Raw genomic sequence first — 24519 nt, forward strand, 5'->3', positions numbered from 1 at the left:
GGTACGTGGAAAACAGAAAAATTATCACCCTCAAACTTGACTCTACATAGGGAAATTAAAGCAGAGTAACACTCACAGTTCTCTCTAACTGCTTTACAACTTAAAACCCCAAACAAAACAAAAAAACCCAAACAAAACAAAAAAGCCCCACCACCCTAAAAAAACCCCCACTAATACTTAAAACATTCATTCTGGAAACACTACTTTTAAAAAGAGTGTTATTCTTAAAAGTATTATCGCCATCTACTGACCCTTGCTTTAAGATCTACTTAAGCAGAAGTCTTGAATGAAATACCTTTGTCAGGCTCTATGAAATGAAGACAAAATCCATCTCCATTGAGCAGCAAAAAAATGAAATAGCCTTTTATATCTAGTTGGCAAGAGGAACCACAATGACCATAATAATGCAAAAATTAACTCAAAGGATACAGTTTGATTTGATAAAAGACATTTGCAGAATCCTAGCACTGATATGACTGAGGATACTCATAGTACACAACTTCAAATTATTCATATTCTATAGGCATATGTAAGTCTATTTATAAATATATATGTGTATATACATACATAAATATACACATACATATATATATATGAATCCTTGATGTTACATGAATTTTGGAAAACATAATTCACCAAAGTTTGACAAACCATGACAAAATGTACAGTCATATACTGAAAAGAATCAGAGGAGTAGAATGATAATCAAGTTTAGATTGTCTTCTCACAGCATTCGCTCGAGCTGCACATGCCTGACATACAGCATTTTCATTTCAGTTTCAGAAATAATAAATGGGGTTATAAATGTAAGAATCAAACTGTGTTTGTTAAGCATGTAATTTTTTTCTCTGCCAATCTTTAAATTTTTACAATGACAGCCCAGTAGAATCTTTTTCAATTCACCTCTGTGGATTTATTTATGCAATATCTTTTAATTAGCAGACCACAAATTGTAGCAGTTACAATTAAACCGTGTCAGTTACAGTTCAGTCAGAATACAAAATTGACTTAAGAGCCACTATAAGGAAAGCTTTCAGCACTAAAGGGCAGTTATTGCAAAATCAAAGACAGAATTAATAAGGGTCTTTCAATTTAACAGCAGAATTTTAATACACAGAGATCTAGACATAGTTTTCACCAGGACTTCAAAAAGTCCTATACTATAGTGTGCTAATAAATATACGTGAAAAGATTATAAAATTAATAAAAATTAAATTAAATCAATGAAACATGGGAGTTGTTTACATTCCAGAACATTTAATTTATAGCTTTTAAACAGCATTGCAGACCAAGTTAAAAAAATGCAACCTTTTTCTTAGGCTTGCAAGTTATTCAAGTAATGTCTACTGAAAGGCACCTCTGAGAATTTGTGTTTCCATAGTTAAAACTCAAGTCTTACCTGGGAAAGGATGGCAGCATAAAATCAAGTACATAAATACAGTTATACAGTTTAAAATTCTTAGTGCATATCAAAGTATCAAAGCTCTTTGTTCCACCCTCCTTTAAACTGGCATGTACGGCTCACCGCGAGATGTCCCTGATCCAGTCTGGAGACTGGTGTGCTACCTATGGTGGCAGTGTACTGTTGTGAACAGAAACATTACTAGGGAAGCAGTAGAACATTTCTTTTCCATGGCTACACTCCTGGGGGTGCAAGACAGTCATAACAAACCCAACTGCCATCACTAGCACACCAAGAGCAAGAATCAGGCCGGATATGAGGTTATCGGAATGGTTCCATCGCTCCTTGGACAGCCTCAGATAACATGCTGATGGGATGATAAAAACAAGTGGGGTAGCACTCAGAACTCCCTGCATGTGGGAAACAACAATAGAAAAAAACATTGTAAGGATGTATATTTAGATGTGAAGAACAAAAACCTGGTTTTTAAATATCAGCTTCACTACTGAGTAATTGCTTAGGCAAAAAAATACTGCATTGATGGAATGCTTGCTTTATATTTGTATATTTGTTTACAGTATATTTGTATATTTGGCCCAAATGGGTGTGGTTTTGTATGCACATACTTAATTGCTTAGTTACTATCTCTCTGGTTTGACTACTTCTGGTTCTTTCCTTCTACACCCCTCTTTTTTTTTCCCCCCTTTGGCACAAGGCAGTCAGTAGGATCTGTCCCAGTGTTTAGTAATTTGCCAACTTCATCAGAGGTAGAGACTAGAGAAAGAAATGCTAGATTCAGTATCACTATACAGGTTGGGCGAGTATTTTAGTGATTTTTTACTGCGGTTTAAATACATTTGTTAAGTCACAGCCATTTGCCATATCTCCAAAACTGTTCTAAAAGCTCTCCCCAGTCATATGAACTTTACTTCCTGAACTTCCTTTCTCCTTTAGTTATTGGATTTTGAAGCAGTGAATAATTCCTTTTTTTCCTATTAACATTACTACTGACTACTACATCAAGTTATGTAAGATTTTCAGCAGAGCTGTGGATTTTACAGTGTTCTGTTTTATTAAAAAGTGATTTTTTTAAATAAAAGAGTATAGAGGTTCACTTACATTCAGTTCTAAAACTATTCCAAGGCAATCATACACTAATGATACACCAGTCGCCACAGCAACGATAACTACTGTCACAACAATATGGAAAACTGTGGAGAGGTTCCCATGGAAAAACACATTGGCAATCACCTGAAACAGAACCACAATTTTTAACCTTGTGTTTGCTCCTTATGTTATCAAACAGATTTTTTCAAATCTTCTAACCTTAGGAAACTAAACAAATGTGTGAGAATAAACTGAATTTTGCTTATGTTGCTTCAAGGAAACATCTCCATCTACTTCCAAAAATAACTTGTAACGAGCATTACTAAAATTGCTGAACACTTCCAAGACTGACTTAGTTACACCTGCAGGATTTAGAGGATACTTAACTTTCTTCTCATTTCCCCACTACAGAATAAAACCATTACAATTATTTATTGAACAGACGGATTTGCTAGATGGAGATGCTTCTAAAAAAAGAAAAACTATTAAGCGTAAAAAGTATGCTATTTTCGGCTCATCTCAACATAGTAACAACAGTGGCATTTATGCCAAACTTGGAATTTTAAGCGGTCCTGATATTATTAAGATATTGGGTAATATTATAATGAATGTAATGCACCATTGTCTAGACACTAGGCCAGTGTCTAAAGAGTACAGCTAGTCCCTCATATTCATTGTATGTATCAGGATAAAATATGGTGATATTTCCTACAGATCAACCACAGACTTCAGCTACAATACCTATTAATCATGTAAGAACATTATTAATATATAACAACATTGTTAAATGGAAAATGTAGTAAAATCTTACCTCTCTGGTCACAAAACATTCAAGGGGGAAGGTCAGAATTACAGTAACTCCATAACAAAACCTTCCAAATGTAGCAAGGTTGTCATCTCTACAGTAGTTTTCAAATATATCTCCTAAGGCACAGCAAAACATAATTAGCTTGAACTTCACATCATATGCTTATTTGCAAATTGAAGTCCATGTTACTGGAGTTACTAGAGTAATTGAGACTTTCTGATCCCCTCTCCTGACACATATCAAGAAACTACTGTTATAGTCACAAGCTGCATCCAGGAGAAACTTTCAGCTTACACTGCTATTAGCAGTGTTTTTCTCTGAAGTAGCATTTATCTTTAAAAAATATTTAAAATATGCATATCAGAGTTTGTCATCTGTTATCTTTCCTTTAACACAGATTTTTGTGTGACATGCTGGTGTTTGTTTAAACAAATATGTGACAGATTCAGAAAGAAAGGTTGTGTGTAAAACATATTTTTAAAGGAAATGCATCTCCTAGAACAACAATTACACAAAGAAGACCAGGGAGTTATCTCTGGAGAATTGCACTTCCCTGGTAAGCTGTAGTGAATAATTTCAAATATTCTGACCCCAAAAGCTCATTATAAACATATGGGTCATTACCTAGAAAATCTTATATCTAACAACAAAAGTATTACTAAAGAATTCAAATCATCATCTTGCTTAGCGTTTACCACAAGGAATCTGCAATAATGAACTCTGAGGCAAAAGAGACAGTGCAACACAGCAATGAGATGACCCATCAGGTCTTTTCTATCCCATTACAATACTGTCTCATGACTTAGTAATTTTATGTTCACAATGGCACTGAAGAAGCAATAAGGTATACTTTACAGAAAACAGCCAAAAGGTGTGGATGGGGACACAAGGTAATATGGAACCTGCTTACACCAGAGTCGTATGCTGAGGGACAGCTGCAGTCCAAGCTTTGTAAACTTTAAATGTCTTAGCTAGTCTGCACTTAGTCTAGCTATAGTATATCTAGTACATCTAGGACATTTAGGACAGTAACTTACTCTGCTAGAGTAACAACTGGAGGCAGGAAAAAAGGACAGATCAAGCAGTAACCCCCATGGTACAATTCCTGTGTTCTCAACTACACGCGACTGCTCATTAGAAAAGGAAAAAGCTTGGAAGCCTTCTACAGGCTAGAATGTTGCTATTAAGTAACAGAAAATCTGCCTGCTTATGAAATGTGTATTATTCCTGAAAAGGTAATGCACTGAACAAACTTATGCCTTGTTCCTCTGAACACACCTTTTTTACTTCAACAAAATTATGTTAAATAACATGATGCAACATCGGTTATATATTTGTACTTTTATGCGTACTCATATACCCACAAAGGGGACAGTAGGATTAGCTACAGCAGAACAGCTGTTGTTAAGACAGGAAATGTCTATTAGTCAGAGATATATTAGCACAGACAGGAAAAAATGTAAGAAAATGTACAGAAAATATATACCAGACACGCTGCAGAAAAATCAAGGCAACTTTTTGTTCTTCCTGCTCTCTCCTGCTGGACCATGTGGCTAAATCATAGATCTTTAGTCCTCAGAAGTGTTTTGGTTATGGAAGTATTCAAAGGTGACTTTTACCAGTGAGGCTTACACTTGGGAATCTGACACCTATTAATATGCAGCTGACACTTTTGTATCCCGTTTTGGTTCTTGGGTAACCATGAGGAATGTCCTATTTCTGTCCATGCTACTCTGATTTTTGTATTTTTTATAATCACTAAGGTATTTACGGCAAATGTCAGACAGAAAGGCAGAAATGTAAGGATTATAGCAAGCACCAAAATTGAGGGATCAAGCAGTTTACCTTCTGTGTATCCTGTAAAAGTCATATATCCACATGCAGCAAACACGACACTGATTACAACAGCCAGTGAGACAGACACATGTGTGACTTGAGACCAGTTCTTTAACGTGGGTTCTTCCAGAGATCCGTATATTAAAAAGCTGTTATGGTTGCAGATGAATGCTGAAACACAGGACAGTTACAGCAAATGTATGAATTCACGCATAAACACATAGAGAGACACAGCACTGTTTGAATCTACTCATTATTAAAAACAAACATTAATCCTGCAATGAATGGCAAAGATAAACGGCTAGAACTTTTACTTGCTTAGTTGATTTGATGAAGGTGTATATTCATCCTGATTCTGATTACATTACCCTTAAATGTCTTGTCATTTCCCACCCTCCACACTTCCATTCCATCTCTTCCTGCTCTTCTTTTGCTTAAGAACCCAACAGCAGATTTGAGATTTTTTTTTTTTCATCCACAGAGCCATTTGCTACTTTCAGACTTTCTATGGCATCCATTTTAGGCAGCAGCAAGCATTGGGAGGCCTCAGATTGTTACAGGAAATAATATACCAGATCCTGCAGGCAGGAACAGATTTCAGAATGAAGACTTTTCTGCTAGAGGTTATCCAAAAGAATGCAGAGCAATCACAGCCTCCTTAGTTTATCAATTAGACTAACCCCATTGATGCAGGTACTTTAAGATGAGCTGGATTCACAGGCACACCTCTGCCTCTGCTACAGTGGCAATAGCCAGGGGGCAATGGATGGCAATAATGTCTTACACCATAAAAACGAAATTCATATGGATAAATCAGTCAATTTTATTTTTTTTCCCTACACCATCTTAACATTAATAGATATATATAAAAAAACCAACAATCAAACCATAAAAAATTCAATTTCTTGGTCCAAAATATTAAATGATTTCTTACAGCTGATCTGAATATTGAAAATACAGAAAAAAAACCACTTACCAAACGACATCACCCCAATGGCTTGTATTGCATTTGATCTTGCAAATGTCCATGCATTTTCCGATTTGGGTCTAAAACAGACATTTGTTTTAATAGATTATCCTCTTTTCAATTATCAGTTATTAAAAATTGCTTAAAATATTATGCTGTAATACAGAACTGCTGCTAGTCAGATGTCCACAACTCTCTGAAGTAGGATCCAGTGTTCACAATAACTTTAAACTGGGGAGGTACCTTTCACACCTCCCTTGTTTTGACTCAAGTATTTCTGTAACCAGATTTCATAGTAAAAAATGTCAGCCTGTTTCAGTTTTGTAAATAAACTCTTCATGTCATCATATACCAAGAAATAGCAACAGGGAAGGCAAAGGCTGTTACTGATTCTGACTACGGTTATCTCAATCCGAAATGTCTTCTGACAATTTAGAGGCAATTTCTGCCTCTGAATTTGCACATGTAATCCACACAGTCTAGAGAAATCTTCTCCCAAGCTACAAATCAAGCAAGGCAATTTACCTTTCTTTACACCAGTTCCAACTATTCCTCAAAGTAAAGAGATTCTGCTACTTCCCAAAAGACAAAAGAAAGTGTAAGAGAGAGACTTTCATAATCAGTCAAGAATATAATATTCCCCAATCTCCTTCTTTAAGGTATGCCCACAGTTTTGGTAATTGTAATGCTTAGAGGAGGACCATGGAAAACGAACAAGGAACTTTGCTGAAAAACATTTACTGCATGAACATCATCTCTGAACAAAGAACCAAAATGAAGAAATGGAGAAAGACACAAAATATCCCTTTCCAGAAATACAGTTTGCTAAAAACATCAAATGATATTCACAGGCCAGTTTAACATTGTATTTGTGATATTAAAACACAGACAAAGAAACAAACAGTGCAGAGAAACTTGCTTGTAAAAAAGTTGGATGCAACTAACTTCGATTGCTGTTCTTATTTAGAGGGAAAGCTGCTGCCACCTGAGGCTTAGCTGCTCTTTTCCTACTGCCCTAGAAAGCAGTACGGCACTCAGGCCACTTCTGTGAAGGTATCAATAACAGCTTTGTCTCTCCCTCTCTCTGGTGATAGCTAGCTGGTTTTGACAGCTATAGTGGCATGTGCTGTGCCTGGTTTCATTGCTTTCAAACGTTAAAATTCCATCTCCAGCTCCTAAAATTAAAAAAAAAAAAAAAAAAAAAAAAAAAAAAAAAAAAAAAAAAAAAAAAAAAAAAAAAAAAAAAAAAAAAAAAAAAAAAAAAAAAAAAAAAAAAAAAAAGAAAAAAAGAGATGCTGTTTCCTATTTCAGAACTCATCTTACTATTTCTTCAGTGCTCAAATAGTCAGTCCTTCCTTTTTACATTAACCCCCCCTATATTTACAGTATCTAATGCACATTCAGTTCAGACTTAGACCACCTTTTCAGCTCTTAAGCTGTGGTTGCTAAGCTTAACTTTGAAGTGAACAAAACTTGGGTATAAAAAGTTCATTTTCTTTGTCCTCAGATGTAGTATATTGTTTTGACTGCTGTAACATACTGCTCCAAGTCTTAAGCAGCTGAATACGGCCCTCCGAAAATATCCTCAGACAGAGCATGTAGATGTAATAAATATTGGGGATGAAATAGAGCTATCTGTCATTTGTCTTGTGAAAGAAGTAGGACTTCTGACCCCATATAGCTGCTGTAGTTCCTTATATAGGCTCCCTTAACTTTATGCCACTGATTCCAAATCACTATCATTAGAAATGCCTGTGGAAATAATTTTGAATGTATTATTTTTAAGTAAAATATTCGCAATTGATTGGAAAAATGTCAATAATATTTGCAAATAAAAATAGCTCATAGAAAACTAACACTACAACTGTTCCTCTCTGTAACCACTAGAGGTCAGCTTTGTTAGTAAACATACAGAATGAAAATTTGGTTTATTTTTGTCCATTGACAGCAAAACTTATCAGTTTTCTTCGGCCTTTTTATATTAATAATTAACAGTTAGATTATCTAATACCCTATAAATCAAAATATTTTTAAATTCACAGAAATAATGTTTCTGTCTGAAACATAATTTATTTCTGTTAAAATGGCACATCCTATGTAACATTATAGCTATATTATGAGCTCATACAAATAGGGGTTTTAAAAGAGGAAATGTAGAAAGCACAGGAATTTAATTAGAAACATTTTGAATAAAGTGATTAAATAATCAATTAAAAAAATAAAAATAAAAGGAGCTAGTTTTCCTTCAGCACAGTGTTAGATTATGCACCAGCAATATGCAACAGACCAAAATACAGCTTTACTTTAAGGATGAATGGCAAATCAGATTAGGAGTATTATTTGGGGGAAACAAATCCAAAAAGAACAAAATCCTGCTTATTTGGCAGCCTAAGAAGATAAATTCCTTCCATTCTAGTTGCAGAATAGAGGAAGAATTTCAGATCTCTCATTGGAACACTACCAGCAGCTTTTAATGTCCTACAATGCATGTTGGTACAGATGTACTATTTTCTACAGTAGCTCATATACTGCTGCATGTGCTTTGAAAAACATTTTCTGTGGGAATAGAGGGATCCCACATACTGTGGGAATAGAGGGATCTCACACCATGAAAGATCTCAGTAAGAAATTTCCTTTCTGAGAGTCAACAGCTGTAGAGTTGTGACCACATCAGTAAGAAGTTATCCCCAAGTTCAGTCTGCAGGACATAGAGACTTATGCAAAGCTCCTGGAAAAGGGTGCAGGTGACATGAAGGTGTTTATATAAAATAAGACTTCATAGTCAGAAAGAGAAAACTGTGTCAGGGAACCGTAGGCATTAGTTATGGAAAAGCCATACAGTGAACAATCATATAAAACTACTCACAAGGCAAAGGGCACCGAGGGGAAACATCAAGTGTCAGGGTAAACATACACACATTGATATAAAAATATATGTCTGTGTAGGTGGATGCACACACACCCTGAAAGAGTGTGTAGAATACAGGGTAACATCACACCTGCTGGGCTTTTTCAATCCTGCTGCCACTGGAAGGACTTTTTTTTTTTTTTTTTTTTTNTTTTTTTTCCGAGATGGACTTTGTTCTGACCAGTTTGACCTGCATTCTTGGTAGGGGTTGCTACAAGAAGATTTTAACTGCTGCCTACACAAGAATAGCAGTAGCTGCAAAAATCCATTGACAAAACCAGCCAGCTCTCTGTTCCTCACTCAGTGTATAAATACACAGGCTATGCCTGCATGAACAGAAAGGGTTTTTTTCAGGCCAGAGAAGAAGTATTAGATCAAACAATGAAAAGTAACAGAAGAAATACATTTTTGATACGAAATGCACTTGTTGACAGCTGTACTGTCTATCATATATAGTAGAAGCTTTAACACAAAGTAAAGCCTGAGATGTTATATAACTGTGATTCTTGGAACAAAAATAATAAAAGATTCAGGAAAAAGGCAGTCCAAGGGAGTTCCTAGACAGGAAAATTTCAGCTGAAACTAAGGCAGCAGCAAGACAGACTGCAGGTAGTGAGGCCTAGTGATAAAGAAAGCCTAAAGGTTAAGAAGATAAGACTCTACTCAGCATATGTAAGTGAAGGTACGGCATAATAAACATGTTAGTGAGCTTCTAAATGTTTTGAATATATTCATGTTTATCTACATAAGAACAGTGTGAAATTAAAAGAACAAATGAACAAGGCAAAGGTTAAGACATCCAAGCCAGGTGAAAGGAATTTCACATCCAGACCATGAGTTGGAGTTGGGCCAATTTGTCTGGCAGTCTAAAACTGCCTATTTTCTACTTCTTGTAAAACACAGCATAATATTCCCCATCTATCCATGTTATGCAAAAATCTTTTCTGTCATTTATGTAGAAACACTGCCAAATATAATACAGCAGCAGAGTGCATGAGAAGCAAAATATCTTTAAGGAAGGCAAGAAAAACACACATCTCTGATCTCAACCCGTTTTGTGGGTATGAAATATTGACTGAAAAAAAAAGTTAATTCCTACAGAGGCACAAAGTCATATTTTTGGCAGGGGAGCTACCTGTTGGAATGAGTGAAAGATTTCCATTGGTTTGGATTCAACATCAGGGACAAACCACCTAGTTTAGATACAAACAGGCAGTCAATCCAGGAACATCTCACAGATTAATTAAGGTTCAATTCAATTATTTAGACCTTTAGGAAATTAACTGTAAAATTTCAATTTCATTCTATTCCAATAGAATAGTTTTAGTTCTTTTTAAGCTTTAAAGGTTTAAAGATATTGATAACTTTATAGATGCTGAATGTGCCTTCAATCAGTATAAGAGAAGGAAAATGAGTACAGCCCACATCAACCTTGTATTTTATATTAATCAAAGTCATCTTGTGAAAGAACACAGACAAGGAAAAGCTATTATGTCAGCCTCGCTTACTTACAGGTATTTTAATTCTTCTTTCTTCCTTAATGAATTACTTAGCAGTTCTGTAAATATATGGGAGCTTAGATTTATTTTTTAATTTCATCACACATTAAAGTTTACCTTTGTTTACTAATGAATTTTTTTAAATGAAGGAAAGAATCAACTTTCCACTTTCATGTTTTTTTCCTGAGCACTTGGTGTTTCATCCCTATGATCAGCTGCTAGTTGAGTAATTCTCACATCCTCTTTACAGATAGCAGATGCTCTTGAAGCTTTTCCTAGAGATTTATGTACTATGTAGACACTGACATCAAGACATTCTTTGCAAAAAAACACCAAATTAAATTAAAATAATCCACCTTTATAATATAAACATAAAATATTTCTTTTTACAGCAATGAATGTTAACTTCATGCTTCAAAGCTGAAACTATTTTATGCTGTATTAACATAGTGTACATTTACAGTTTGAGATAGTTCTAATCTATTGTTTTTGATGACAGTAGGTAAATACCCAGCTATAAGCAGGTGGAAATAACGATCAGATCATCAAAATGTAGTTTTATCCAACATCTTGAAATACTGAGAGTAAACTCTGAGTAATCCAGAACACTGGATTTTATCTGCAGGTTCATTATGTCATGCAGGCAACAATAATCATATGGATGATAGTAAAAAAAGCAAAACTGAAAAAAAAAAGTTTCTCAGGTTGATATTTGTTATAAAAGGAAAAAAACTAAACATACTGCAGAGGGTCTCATATTGACGAAAATATTCTTTGTTATTTAAATAATAAAAAAACGGAGCATGCATTGCATTTAAGCAAAGAAGTTTTATCATCTCCAGATAATCTTCTTGGACCTCTCAAAGGGGAGATATCTTCATTTTAAAAAAAATCTAAAGATAAGTGAAAACTCATTACTTAGTAACTATCAAAATGGGAAGATATCCACATGGGATTCCTGTGGAACCTGACCTGAGTCCAGTATTTTTTTAATGTGTTCAGCAGTAACTTGAACAACAGAACAAAAAGCAAGAAGTGTCCTTAACGGAAAGTATGAAATGTACAGTTAACATAAGGATAATAGAGAATGGGATGAAAAAAAATCATAAATATGTTGGGAAATGAAGTAATCATCTGATAAAGTAGCATTCAATTCTGTAATGACAAATTCTACAGTTATGCAGGGAAAAAGAAAGGCTTCACAAAAACAGGGTTGGAGGCTGGGGGGAAATCCAACAGAGAACAGAATAAAAGAAAGACAAATTCCTCAGCTCACAGTTCTGCAGAGAAGGACTTGGTACTTCTACCAGACTGCAAACTCAAGGCCCATCCACAATGTCATGCTACTTTCCAAAAAAACAAACATCAAACTAAATTGTATGAACAGAAGTGTGGCAACTCCCAAACAACACAGTTGTAAGGGATCTTAAGACACCTGCATTTAAGATACATCAATCTTTCTTCTCTGCTTCTCAGAGGGAATACCACAGGCAGCTGGGGCATCATGATTTCACTTTTATCTGCAGAAAACTTAAGGCAGCCATTGAACATGATGAGGAGGACAGGAAATGACAAGAAGAGAAACACTAAAGGAATTGTGTTTGTTTAGTCTATTGAAAGGATCCCCAAAGTGGAACAAGTTACAGGTTTTTACTGGTGTTTTTCAAGAATTTGAAAAAGAATGAGCAGTTTGCTGTCCTTCTCCACTGTGGTTAGGTCAAGAAGCAACCTATATAAAATGGAGTAAGAGACATGCAATACACATTAAGGAAGAACGCATAAGAACTGGAATGGGAAACCATGGAATTAACAAGAATAAATGACCTTATGGCAGGCATATAATCAGTTCAGCCATATAAGAAGTGTAGGGATAGAATATTCTTGGCCCAATCAAGCCTGTTTGGAAACTCCAAATTATATTGTATTTTAATAAGGATTCACAATAAATGTGTAAATTCACTTGTTTCATTTGTAATATGATCGGACCCATATTAAAATAAAACAGTGTTCTTTATTCTCATAGCAAAAAATGAGAGATGGCATACCAGTATACGGCTAACAAAATAATAGAAGAGGGTTTTAATAATTAACATATATGTTTATACGTAACTGTAAAATAAAAAGAGTAAAAGTAGTAAAAGCCAAAAATTTAGACATTAACAAAATGTTTGCAAGGAACAAAAATTCTTATTAACATTTTATCAACTTGCTAGATGCATTTTTGAAAACAAGAAGTGTAAAGGCAAGAATGAAAGTCTCTAAAGAATTAAAAAGTAAAACTTAAAGAATCACTCAAAACCCAACATTACTTATTGTAAGAAAAAATAAAACCATGCATTCCATATTTTTCAGTGCATCACAACTGTGCAGAAGAAAGGTTACCATAGTAACAAGGTCATCAGTAACTATTATATATAGCTTCTTGCTTTTTTGACAGGGGATTTTGAGATTAACCTTTCAAATACCCCTTCAACACACAGTATGAAAAACACACTGCTTCAGAAAGATGGTGGGGAGGGAAGTCCCACACTGTTCTGAGCACGTCATTTTGTGGATGATAGACAACATCATCTGGGACAACTCTAGAAACTGCTATTCTAGGCATCTTCCTACCATTAAACCTGAACACCCTACAATTAACCCACGTATCACAGCAGTAAAATAAATGAACAATTATGCATAACAACGCTGAAACAATCCTGGTGGAAGGATCCACTTCTTACAGGCACATAAGACATACCATATAAACCTGTTCCAATAAATAAAACAGCACATTCAGAAGGAGAGTTTTTCATCTTTATTATATCTTTACATTTAAAGGATGAAGAAAAAGACAGCTCTTGTAGGCCATTAAAGAAGAAGAATAGATTCATAACACTTTCTTGCAATATAATTACAAAAATATTGTCACAACATATACTTATGTGTACTAAATTGTTTAGAACACTCCAATGTCTAATGTTAAACATTGCTTTTACAGTATGAGTGCTGGAAAAGTTTTGCACGCTTTTCTCAAATGACAAAATAAATTTTTTATTATTGTGTTCATTTTTTAAAATTTTCATTATTTCTATTTGATTTTTATTATGACATTATATTCACAGAAGAAGTATTCCTAAGATACTTGCTATTTTCAGGTTGTAAATATAGGCCATCTGACAAATGGACAACATAAAAAAATTCCCAAATTACATACAACTTCACATGCCCATTCAGGACACATCTGCTGTTAGTCATATCATCCACAGTTTCCAATTAAACTGTAGTGTTTTGGGGACTTTTTCTAAATTTACGTACGTGCAAAAGAAGAAAAGAAAAAGGATAAAGCATATTTAGCTGTTCGTTTTATACAGATTTTTCAATTATCTGTCTGTCCCAAAATAGGCATGTTCCAGAATTATGCAATATATGCAAGACTGAACTAATAAATTAGGTAATCAAAAATTAAATTTGTAGCAAGTGTAAGAATACTCACACTTGTGGACTGAAGGTTACTGTTCTCACCATCACAATTATCAGGATGACAATGGTTAAAATCAGAGAAATAAGAGATATCTGTAAAGATAAAAATATTACTTCAGTCAGTAAGATGCTGAAAGGCTGTTCTTTTAGCAGCATAATATATTTGTTGATTATTTACATGAATTTATGACTGTCACTTATTTTCTAATGGCATACAAAAAAAATAAACTGCTGTTATGATTTACCTTTCCCAATTTTGCTATATCTTGATATAAAGATAAGGGTAAGGTAAAGATGATGGTGGTAAGAAGAATTATGAAGTGACGGTCAGTAAGCACGTTATCCAGCCCAACTAAAGAAAAAAGAAAAAAATTTATTTCATTAAGAGACTGACATGAGGAACAGATTAATTACATTTGAAAGTTTAGGAAAAACAAACTGTTGGTGATCAAGCTTTTACCCCATTTACTCAAGCTAAGTAACACTGAAAACTAGGCATTAACTAACCTTTAGGAAGCCATGCACAGCATGTGTATAATCAAAAGAATTCTGCAAATTCAAGCCAAATGCATAATTTATGGGCTACATTAAACCAAAATTAGAAAGGCTGGCATTCCTACATATAGATTAGTATTAATATCTTTCATCATGTCTGGGTCAATGTTGGAAAACTGCAAGTAAAACATTCCACTACTTCTTTATGCCACTAACTCTTGAGGATTTTTTCACCCTGTGTGTTGACTTCAATTACTGGGCTGTTGAAGACAAGTCAAATCTTAAAGAACGATCCTAAAATAAGTTAATTTTGAGGTTTCTTTTGAGCACCTTTCTTGCCATCAGTTGGCTTCCACTTGCAAAATAGATTATCATGTGAAGGCAACAATAATGTTATAATATTCCATGCAATCTGTGGGATTTATCTGTATAACTTGTGGTTTTTTTCAAGCCAATAGCAACTTAAAATAAAACACATCTCAGGTTCAGTCAGGCTACCATAAATCCTAGGCTTGAATGAACACTTGCTGAATAATTATGGCTGGAAAATGACTGGCAATTGACATGCAAAAATCTGCGCTCTTTTCTTTGGGAGATTATAATACTTTCCCACATCTTTCCAGGCAGCTATTCTACCAGACAGGTAAAAAGATTTGCCATGCTGGGGGTTCCTCCTATCACAGAAGTCATATTACATATAAATCCTGATATTCACTGTCACTATCAATTTGATCAAGTATTCACAGAACAACAGAGTGTGACAGTTAAAACTACATCCACACCTTGCAGGCTTCACATGCTGAAAATCAAATAGTTCATACAAATACTAATTTCCACTTCATAGCAGACATGTTCGTTTTTAGTTTAATTTCCCAGTGAAGAATGTTTTAACTTAGCTGGCTTTGTGCTAAAGTAGATGGCACATGCACACAGATTGCTCCACTGATTCTGCTGTGAAAACGTAGAGCACAGGAAGGGAAACAAGGGCATGAGTTAAAAAGTGCAAAAGCCACATCTGGTTTTGCAGTGAATATCTAAAAGAACTGAAAGTTACACACACAGTTCATGAGTAACTACTACATTAAATTCATTATATTATTTGCAACTCATTCTGAATTATTCGCCAGATGAAGTGCAGTTTCCAATGCACTTCAAATGACCATTACAGGAATCATCTAAAAAAGATGACAAAAAATGATGATGCTGTAAATAAACAACTGTGGAAGACTCACTCCTATTTGCTTAGTATTTCACTGAAGCGTGTGGTCTCTTCTCCGACACTGAGTCCACTAATAACCAAAGACTAGGGGTTTTATTTAAGAAAGACTTATATAAAGAGTTTTTGAGACAAAGAAAGAAAACACAAACCCAAAACCAAACCACAAAGAAACAAATAAAAAATACATTAAAAAAGCCTTCAAGAAAACCTACTCATAGGCTTCAAGTTCTTAACTTGAACTATATTTAAGAGCCATTTAGAAGCAAAGTAACATCCCCACGTACTTCTGCTACACTTCTTTCCAATACATAATCCCCCATTTGGAATTTTTGTAAATGCCTCTTACCTCCAGGAATTCTCTGAAAAACTTTGGTTAAAGTGTCTCCTGTTATTATGTTGTAACTGATCATAGCTTAAAGAAAATAAATTTTTTTGTTAGTACAAGTCATATCCAAAATATTTGATAAACACTGAACACACTTATTTTGCAGACTTCAGCATCATATGCCACTATCCCTCTTATATGAATCCTGGCTAGCACCAATAAGATTTATGTTTCAGTTTTAAAATAGAATTAAAAAAAATATTTAACATGTCTTTTTATTTTTCTTTTGTTTTTGTTTGTTTTTTCAGGTACAACCTAAACAATAATCCAGCCTGATATGCAAGGTCATTGTGCTGACTTGCCATATAAACTTCCTTCAGAAGAAGTAAAAAAGGCTTTTAAAAAACAGTTTGTTTCAAATAGCAATTCTTCTTCAGTTTCTTTTCAAATTCTTGTTTCCATTTAGTAAAGTTCCTGTGTTAGTCTAATAATCAGCCCTGCAATGAAACACAAGGGACTTTCTAGCTAATGCAAAACTAGCAATTCTTTACACCAAAAGAAAGGAGAAAATTGATTTGGAATCAAATATGGACTTCCAGTCCTCTCTCTCATTAATAAGTGCTGTGGATTTAACATTCACACTTCATTCTTGTCTAATTCTACACTAAAATTGTGTGTATTTGTGCATATGTGTGTATACATACAAAATATATTTATACACTTGTGTGGTGTTCAACGTTTAGACAGCATATATGTAGGTATTGACTTTAATGCATAAATATCCACTGTTATGAAATTGTGAAATTGTAAGTCATTAACACCACTTACAGAAATAAATTCAAGTACGTACAAGTGCATAACTAGTTCCACGGTAAGGACAGAGACCTTTACAATTCTTTTATGTATTATCTACAAAGTAGTTGATTTACAAAGGGGGATAATTACGTGTGTACCCTTGTTGCCTGCAGCAACAGTAACTTGACTCCCTTAAAAATCTCAGCTACCTGTAATCAGACTGATCATTCCAAAAGTAAGAATTTTGACCTGTGACTCTCTGGTCGCTGAGTCCAGACTCTTGGTATCCCAAGTCACCACCTTTTGCAGCCCATGTGTGAAAATATCAAGATTATGTGACATTTGATTTAATCACGGTACTACTGTAAGAGACAGATTCAGAATATCACTTAATTTCAAACTTCTCATCTCAAAAATTCCTGCCCAGATTATACCTGTTTGTTCTTTTACTATTTCCTCTTCAAAGGAGTCTTGACTGCCCTACTTCCCAGTAGCTTGTTGAGTGTGAGGCTGAACTAATGCTTTTGAAGAACAACAACAGCATGCACTGTTCAAGCAAGAGCTGATTAGTGGCTTTTCCAATTGCAGTAATATTGCACCTCTGAAAAATTAGTAATTCTGTATACTCCTAAAGCTGTATTTTCCTTTTGTTTCAGGCACATCAACTTTGTGCTCTGTTACTCATACTGGAACAAAATCTCCTTGGCTATTTTTCATAGCTACTTTTGTCATTCATTTTTATATGTGTGATTGTGAATTTCTCTGCTGTTACATTTCAGTTCATTTTTATTGTTCCGGTCCTCCAGTTCATTGAATTCTTCCTTGGTGATTCTTCAGAACACAAGAAGTAAATTTAATATATTTTTTTTAATAGTAAAGAGGCATATACAGTATATTCTTTACACAGTTCTTAGTATTTAACCAGTGAAACAATGAGGCAATGTGAAAAATAAAACTTACAAAACTCAAACAATGATACTTTATGTGATCTTACCAATAAATGGATATAAAAACTGAAGAGTTGAAAGAATTATATAACCTGCACGACCATAGGTTTTTCTGACCAGCTCTTGGTATGTGGTGGTACTGGACAGGTTTCCTCCTTTGATCAGTAATATAATGGAATAACCTGTAAAAATATAAAGTTAAAGACTGTTAAAGACAATACGAACCAACTTGTGGTTGGTTACTTCCCACCTTCTTCCACTCCTTAAAAAAGAAAGTCTATAGAAAGGAAAACAGTGGCATTGGGAAGATCAGGGATTAGAAATCTCACCAAATATTTCAACCCATGAGATCCAGGAGTTACAGGTCCATATTGGAAGGAAAATATTCAAAATCATAGTACAACCAAAGGTTTGCATTCTGTGGTACATTTAAAAACAATGATATACAACCCACTCCAGGATCAGTCTCTTAATTAGGGTAAAAACAGTCTAAAACAGGTCATAATGAGGCACAAATAAAAACGTTCTTTCAAATGTTACCTTGACTAGTCTAAGAAACTAGGCTTTATGAAAAAAAATGCACACAGAAAGCAGCTTTATATGTTGTACAGTGTAATTCTCTACTTTTACTAATCTGCTCAAAGGATTAGTGAAGTAAAGGAAAAAATTAGTAATTTTTACTCTTATAGGTATACTTGTTTAAGGTATCATTAAGCTCAAGATAAGCCAAAATGTTGCAAGACTAATTTTCCCTTTAGAAGAGAAACTGCCTTTAGAGTACCTGTGATGTAGGCAACCACAAATAAAAGTAGCACTCCTAGAGGAAAACCAGCTTCCTTCATTGAATATGGTAATCCTGCAAAGAAAAGGAGAGATTTATAGAAAAACCTTTACAAATAATTATTTGTGACAACCAAAATAAAGAAATATTCAGATTTTTTTAGAAAATGCAAGGAATCTCCAAAATTGGTCCAGCATGCTTAATCACCTCAGAAAGATAATTTTCAGTGGACAGAGTTCCCTAGGTGTGAAGTTCAGTCAGCACCTGTCCAACTTCTCTCATCATTATGGCCAAGAGACTGTGGGTTATTTGTCACTGAGATGTGATCTCAGCTGACCTCTGCATTTTCGCATTGTAAGCAAATAAATATAGAGAAAAATCTTTAAAAACAGCAGCACAAAGTAAGATGACAGTGTTATTCTCCAAGCTGAATAGTCATGCATGGATAAACAAGGCTGAACACAGGAGTGCAAAGAAAAGCAGACTTACCTATAAGGCCTGATCCTATGATTGAATTGACAATGTTAAATGCAGCTGATGCCAGATCACTGTTTCCTCCTTTTTTCCTGGGCTTACTAAGGAGGGCTATTTGGTCATCTGTTTCTACCTAGTTAGGAAGACAGTCAAAACACCGTACATGAGAAGAAGAGGTGTGAGAAAGGATTTCACATGTACTGTGAAAGATAACCCCCCCACACTTTTCATAGACTTGGATTTGTAGAGGTATTTTGATATATAAATCCCATTTCTTCCAGTGAGAAATCAAAGGGGTATTAGGCATCTAATTCCTGTATAAGTCTGACCCATAATCCTCTGTAATTCTTCTCTGAAAAATAGTAAGTGGAAGGACAGAAATGTATATAAACTCAGAGGTAGGCTGCTAAACAAAGAGCTTTTTAGTCACAATCAAAGGCAGAAATGTGAATCAAGTATTTTTGAAACTACTTTGGCTAATACGAATGGTCAGTAAAAATTGCCCCTGATTCAGAGAAATTAAATTAATTTCAAGAGTTACTGGTAAAGCTTGCCAACATTTGAACATACTCTAATCCAAGGTCTTATCCAGTATTTTAAATATTTCTGTGCCACTCAATGGTCTAGTTAATTATGAATAGTTAATGACACTAAAATCAGCTAGTCCCAGAAAGTTTCTGTGGGAAAATCTGGTACAAGCCAAAGTTCAAAGCACAATTTGTAGCAAGTGGCTTCAAAAATTAAATTTCTTATCTTCATAAAGTATTTCTTCACAAGCATGCAGTGGTCCTCTCCTCAGATCACCACTCTACTGTCAGAGAACATTTTAGAATTATTCACTAGAAAGACAGTATTTTAATTTAAGTTGTGAAATTCAAAAGAGGAACATGCATTTAATTAAGAAAATGCCTGCCTGTGTTCTACAAAAGCAAAACATGGTGTAAAGTAAAAGTAAAACCACTATTTCATGGATGCAAGAGCCTATTTAACTTATATAGCAGGTAGTACAAACTCAGATGCTTGTCACTAATTCTCCTGGAAAAAAAATTACTGAAAAATCTAAGTCATCTCTAGATAGAGGCATAAGCTGACAAGCATAAAAGTGCCTCAAGGAGGGCTACATATTTAATTGGAACCTTTAATCCTTAAGCAGTACTAACATAAGAGTAATACTGGCTCAGATCAAAGGTCAGTATAAGGTGGTATCCCATTTCTGAGAGTGACCATGGAAGGTGCCTAGGGAAGAGCATAAAGACATGGAAAATAGCCAGTTAGCAAATAACTTTCCTGTCTCAGCTTTTCTCAGTTTGTGTATTCTGGATTTCCCAAAGTAGATGTGTTCTTGGTGCATCACATCCTTTAATGGATTGCTCTTTGAATTTTCCATTTTTTGAAACCATGTATAATTTTTAGCATCTGCAGTGTCATATGGCAGTGAATGCCAGGTTTTAACTATGCATCATATAAACAGGTAGGTATTTTTCTTTGTTCTGAATCTACCATTAAGTATATCCACCTGGTGTCCCAAAAATTTTTGTTTCATCACAGACAAACTAACCATCATCACAGACAAACTAACCACCAATTCCTATCTTCTTCATATCACATGCAGTTTCATAAGTAACATTCTCCCTCAGTTGTTTCTTAACTAGACTTACTGGTACTACATTTTTATTTCACTACTGATTTCAGCAGCAGGAGCATCCCTGTCATTCTCTCCTGAAATTTTAATGTCCTCTGCTACTTACAGCACTGTACATGTGGAATTGCACTGAACTAGAACAGTCCAGTTCCCTCTCTTCAGCAGCTACAAGAAAAGAACACAATGTGAATTGCACGGTCCTGGTCCCTTCCCCACTTGGAAGGGACTCATTTAAATGGGCAAAAAAGGAGAAGAAAGGACAACAGAAGTTGTGACACAGGTGAAACGGCTCCGGTAGCGCTCTCGAGAGTGCACCTGGCCTGCAGACGGGGAGGGACGTCTGCTGGGAGCCCGGCTAGAGAGCTGTGCAACGCAGGAGGCTGCGGGACAGGGAACAGGAGGCGTTTGTCTCTCGCAAGGTCCTCTCCTGGGGCCACCTGCTATCGCACCGACAGCGCCGGGCACGGCCGGACCACGCTCACGCCCTGGTCCTCACTCGACACCGAATTTCAGCTGTGCCCAGCAGCCGCCCTTCCCCTGCATCACAAGGATAAAGCCCCTCAGAACGCATTTTTTCCCCTCCGTGGTACCTATGACTCTTTTTCCCTCGTAGGGGTTCGGGGACAACCGAGCAGAGACAAAGAGGCCATCGCTGCCTCCAGCTCGGCCGCGGAGCGGGGACGTTCCAGCGGCCGGTCTCGCTCAGCCGCCGCAACCGGCCGCGCTGCCCCTCACACCCCATGCCCGTCCCGCGGACGCGGGCCGAGAGGGGTCAGGCGGGTGCCGGCGGGGCCGCTGAGCCCGGAGAGCCCCCCGCCTCGCCCCCCCTCAGTGTCAGCCCCGGTACCTGGGGAGCGGCGGCCGCCGGAGGCTCCATCGCCCGCGGGGCGGGGCGGGGTGGCGGGTCCCTCGGGCGCCGCTGGGCTGCGGGGCCCCTCGGCCGCCGGCACGGGCAGGGACCGGGGCGGCGGGGGTCCCCCGGGCGGGCTCAGGAGGGTCCCGCGGCACCTCCGTGGATGTTGGGGAGGCGGGTGTGTGTGTGCCCGGCTCGCCCGAGCCCTGCCCTGCCCGCCCCGCTCCGCACACGGACCTGCGGGAGCGCGGCCGGGGGCGCGAGCAGCGCCCCAGCCCCACACGGGCGGGCGGGGGCTCTGAGGCGGCCGCCCCTCCTCCGGGACGCCCTTCCCTGGAAACGCTCCAAAAAGTAAGTGCCTCTGCCTCGAGTATGTGAGACCCCACATTTACCCAGTATTTGTTTATCCCGAAGGCACAAGGAAAGTTTCCTCAGTGGGATGTGCAGCGAAAAACAGCTCAAATGTCACTGCTGCTCATTCGTGGTTGCTTTTTAATATCGATGTTATCGGCGAGGGCTCGCCACTGCAGTCCTTGTTTGTTCTCCTCAGGGAGGGCAAGCTGCTCTTATGGGTGCTAAGTCAGATAAAGAACACACCGAGGTTCCAGAGAAAGTACATTTGTATGATTTTAAATCTACAAAATCCAAAAACAAATGAAATTTGTATTGCGCATGTGTATTTCACATATGTATAATTTTAAATCTAATAGATCCTTGGGAAGAGACCAAACTAATTAAAAGATTCAGAATGACAGTGCTGAAAAGTTTAGAGTCTGTAGATACCTCTGTTACCTTGAGCAGCCTCCATCAGAAGCATGCTTTGTTAATATGGAACAAGCCACACAAAGTAATGTACATCTTATACAAAAACTTGTAGGAAGTAGAAAGCACTGATAAAATTGGAGTCAGTCATGGATTTTGTGAAGTGTTGCTGGACATAAAATTTAGGGCCTACAAGAGTAAAAAAAACACTTTGGAAACTTAGTCCAATTACTAGAGGGCACCATCAATAGGATACGGAGCCAAAATTTTCAATAAGATTAAATCATTATGGGGGAAAAAAATCCCTGAGAGATGACAACTTATTAGCAGAAGAAAGTAGAGCATGATAATTTCCTTTCTATAGTCTTAGGAATTCCTATATTTGATAATACTTTGCTAGGATGAACTGTGGTGGTTAAAGGAGTACATGTGCTGTGCATCAGTAATTTTGTCCTTAAAGATCTATGATGCATATGATTTAATATGGAGAACAAAGTGCACATGAAGAGCATATATGACATTTTTGTTCAATAGCTTAAGCATATTAGCTTCAACTCCTTCAAAAAAAGTCTCTAATCAGCTCCATGACAAACTTCAAGCTGACATGTATTCTTGTGTGACCAGTCAGATGACATGACTCAGCAGAGAAAAGTTTAGAGGCATAAGATGCAGAGAAAATTCCTGTGATTCGTAGCAATGTTATATTCCTTCCTGAACTGTACAAAGAATTCTGTGTGAAAACACATAATGAAGCTGTCTTAAAGCAGAGTGTAATAAAGCACACAGTATGTTTTCATGACAGTCTTCTACCAGATTCTCTATGTTTAGTACTGTAGCAACTTCCTCGCAAACCCACATGCTCTACACTAGTCCCTCTGAGTTATGTGATTTTGTTTTAATTCCCATTTGAGGTGTGCATTTGCTACTTCAGAAAATAATTTCTGTTTTGTGCAAATACTTTCTCTTGTAGGTCCTTGCTATTAGTCAGATACTTTCTTCAGGGATCCTTTTGACACAAATTCAGTGAAGCTCCCACTATGCAGCTCTTTGTATGTGAGAGGGATGATGCCAGATGTGACACCCACTTATTTAAGAGTCCTAGAATTTTATTTGTACTGGTCATAGTGGCTTGATTCCAAGTAGTGTTTGTAAACTTATCAGTTTTTAATTCAGTTTACTAACAGAGAATTTGGGAAAAGAATTGGCGCATCCCAAAAGATTGTGTAAAGGTTCTTTTTTTGTGTACTATGAGAGCTCTGTGCTCCTCGCTGTGCTTTGGGATGTGATTATTGCATGGACAGCTTAATACTGATTTTGGTCTTAGAAAGAAGTGTAGGAATACATTCTGAATAAAATAAAATTACAGGATGCACTGAAAGTCCATAATCCACAGTTTGAATTATGATTGCATTCTGTGGAGTTTGCTGCAGGACCGTTGGTACAATAGTTTACACCTCTAGTTGCAGTGCAGGGCTGAGCTCTGAAGGATGCCAACACAATTAAACCACAAGAGTAGGACAATTACCAAAAAAAAAACAAAAAACAAAAACAAAAAAAAAACACCACCAAAAAACACACCTGAACCAGAAAGCAGCTTCCAAAAAGATGGACACAAAGGAAGTTGTGTTCAAAAAAGGAAACAGAAAGAACCGCAAATCCTCACGAAATGTGGAAACATATTAAGGCAGGCTAAAATGAATTAGAGCAACAACCAATAAAAAGGAATTGTCATTATTGACTGTAGTATTTATGAAATAAATCCTGAGGATCCACAGAAAATTAATGCTGGGTGGGAAGAGCAATCATAACAAAATCAGAACAGAGAAAGTAAAGAGGGTTTTTTTGTTCACTGTAGAGTATCTTGGGAAGTTTTCCACAGCAAAACACTTCCCACAAGGAGAGTCTAACAGAAGATATGCCTTATACTGAATTATCAATACAGTGATGGAAAAATATAAGCAATAATGATTTGGGATGATCAGATGTATTCATCTTGGAATCATATATCAGTTTGTGTCTGAGGAAGGAACTGCTAAGTTTTTATTTAATATCAATGGTACTAGTGGTATTGGAAAATGAAAAATGTGACATAAATATGACCTCCTAAAATGATTCCAGGAATTATCTGGGAAACTGTATGCAAACACACCTGACACCTCCACTGGGCAGTGTAATAAAAACTATAATAAATAATAGAATGGGATAGCACTGAGCTGTGTTGGCAGAGCTTTGTGGAC

The 24519-nt window shown here is 36.5% G+C and overlaps 1 protein-coding gene across 3 annotated transcripts; it reads right to left on the reverse strand.

Moving 5' to 3' along the window:
- Positions 1-969: 969 nt before the first annotated feature.
- Positions 970-21665, reverse strand: SLC38A11 (solute carrier family 38 member 11). Of its 3 annotated transcripts, none has more exons than XM_027911492.1 (13): positions 21515-21665; positions 19041-19158; positions 18552-18626; positions 17818-17952; positions 16050-16115; positions 15609-15659; positions 14235-14341; positions 14003-14082; positions 6130-6200; positions 5163-5324; positions 3321-3433; positions 2522-2653; positions 970-1812 (listed from the first exon to the last, which is right to left on the reverse strand). In XM_027911492.1, the coding sequence occupies exons 1-13, from the start codon at positions 21542-21544 to the stop codon at positions 1567-1569; spliced, it is 1386 nt and encodes a 461-aa protein (XP_027767293.1). In that variant the 5' UTR covers positions 21545-21665; the 3' UTR covers positions 970-1566. The 3 variants fall into 3 exon arrangements, with proteins under 3 accessions (XP_027767293.1, XP_027767295.1, XP_027767294.1); XM_027911494.1 differs by lacking the exon at positions 21515-21665 and adding an exon at positions 21258-21372; XM_027911493.1 differs by lacking the exon at positions 15609-15659 and having other exon boundaries at positions 973-1812; positions 21515-21659.
- Positions 21666-24519: the final 2854 nt, after the last annotated feature.

This window comes from Empidonax traillii, unplaced genomic scaffold (assembly GCF_003031625.1).
Source record: "Empidonax traillii isolate 1590-97213 ecotype Southwest subspecies unplaced genomic scaffold, ASM303162v1 scaffold33:size3420811, whole genome shotgun sequence".
Lineage (NCBI taxonomy): Eukaryota > Metazoa > Chordata > Aves > Passeriformes > Tyrannidae > Empidonax > Empidonax traillii.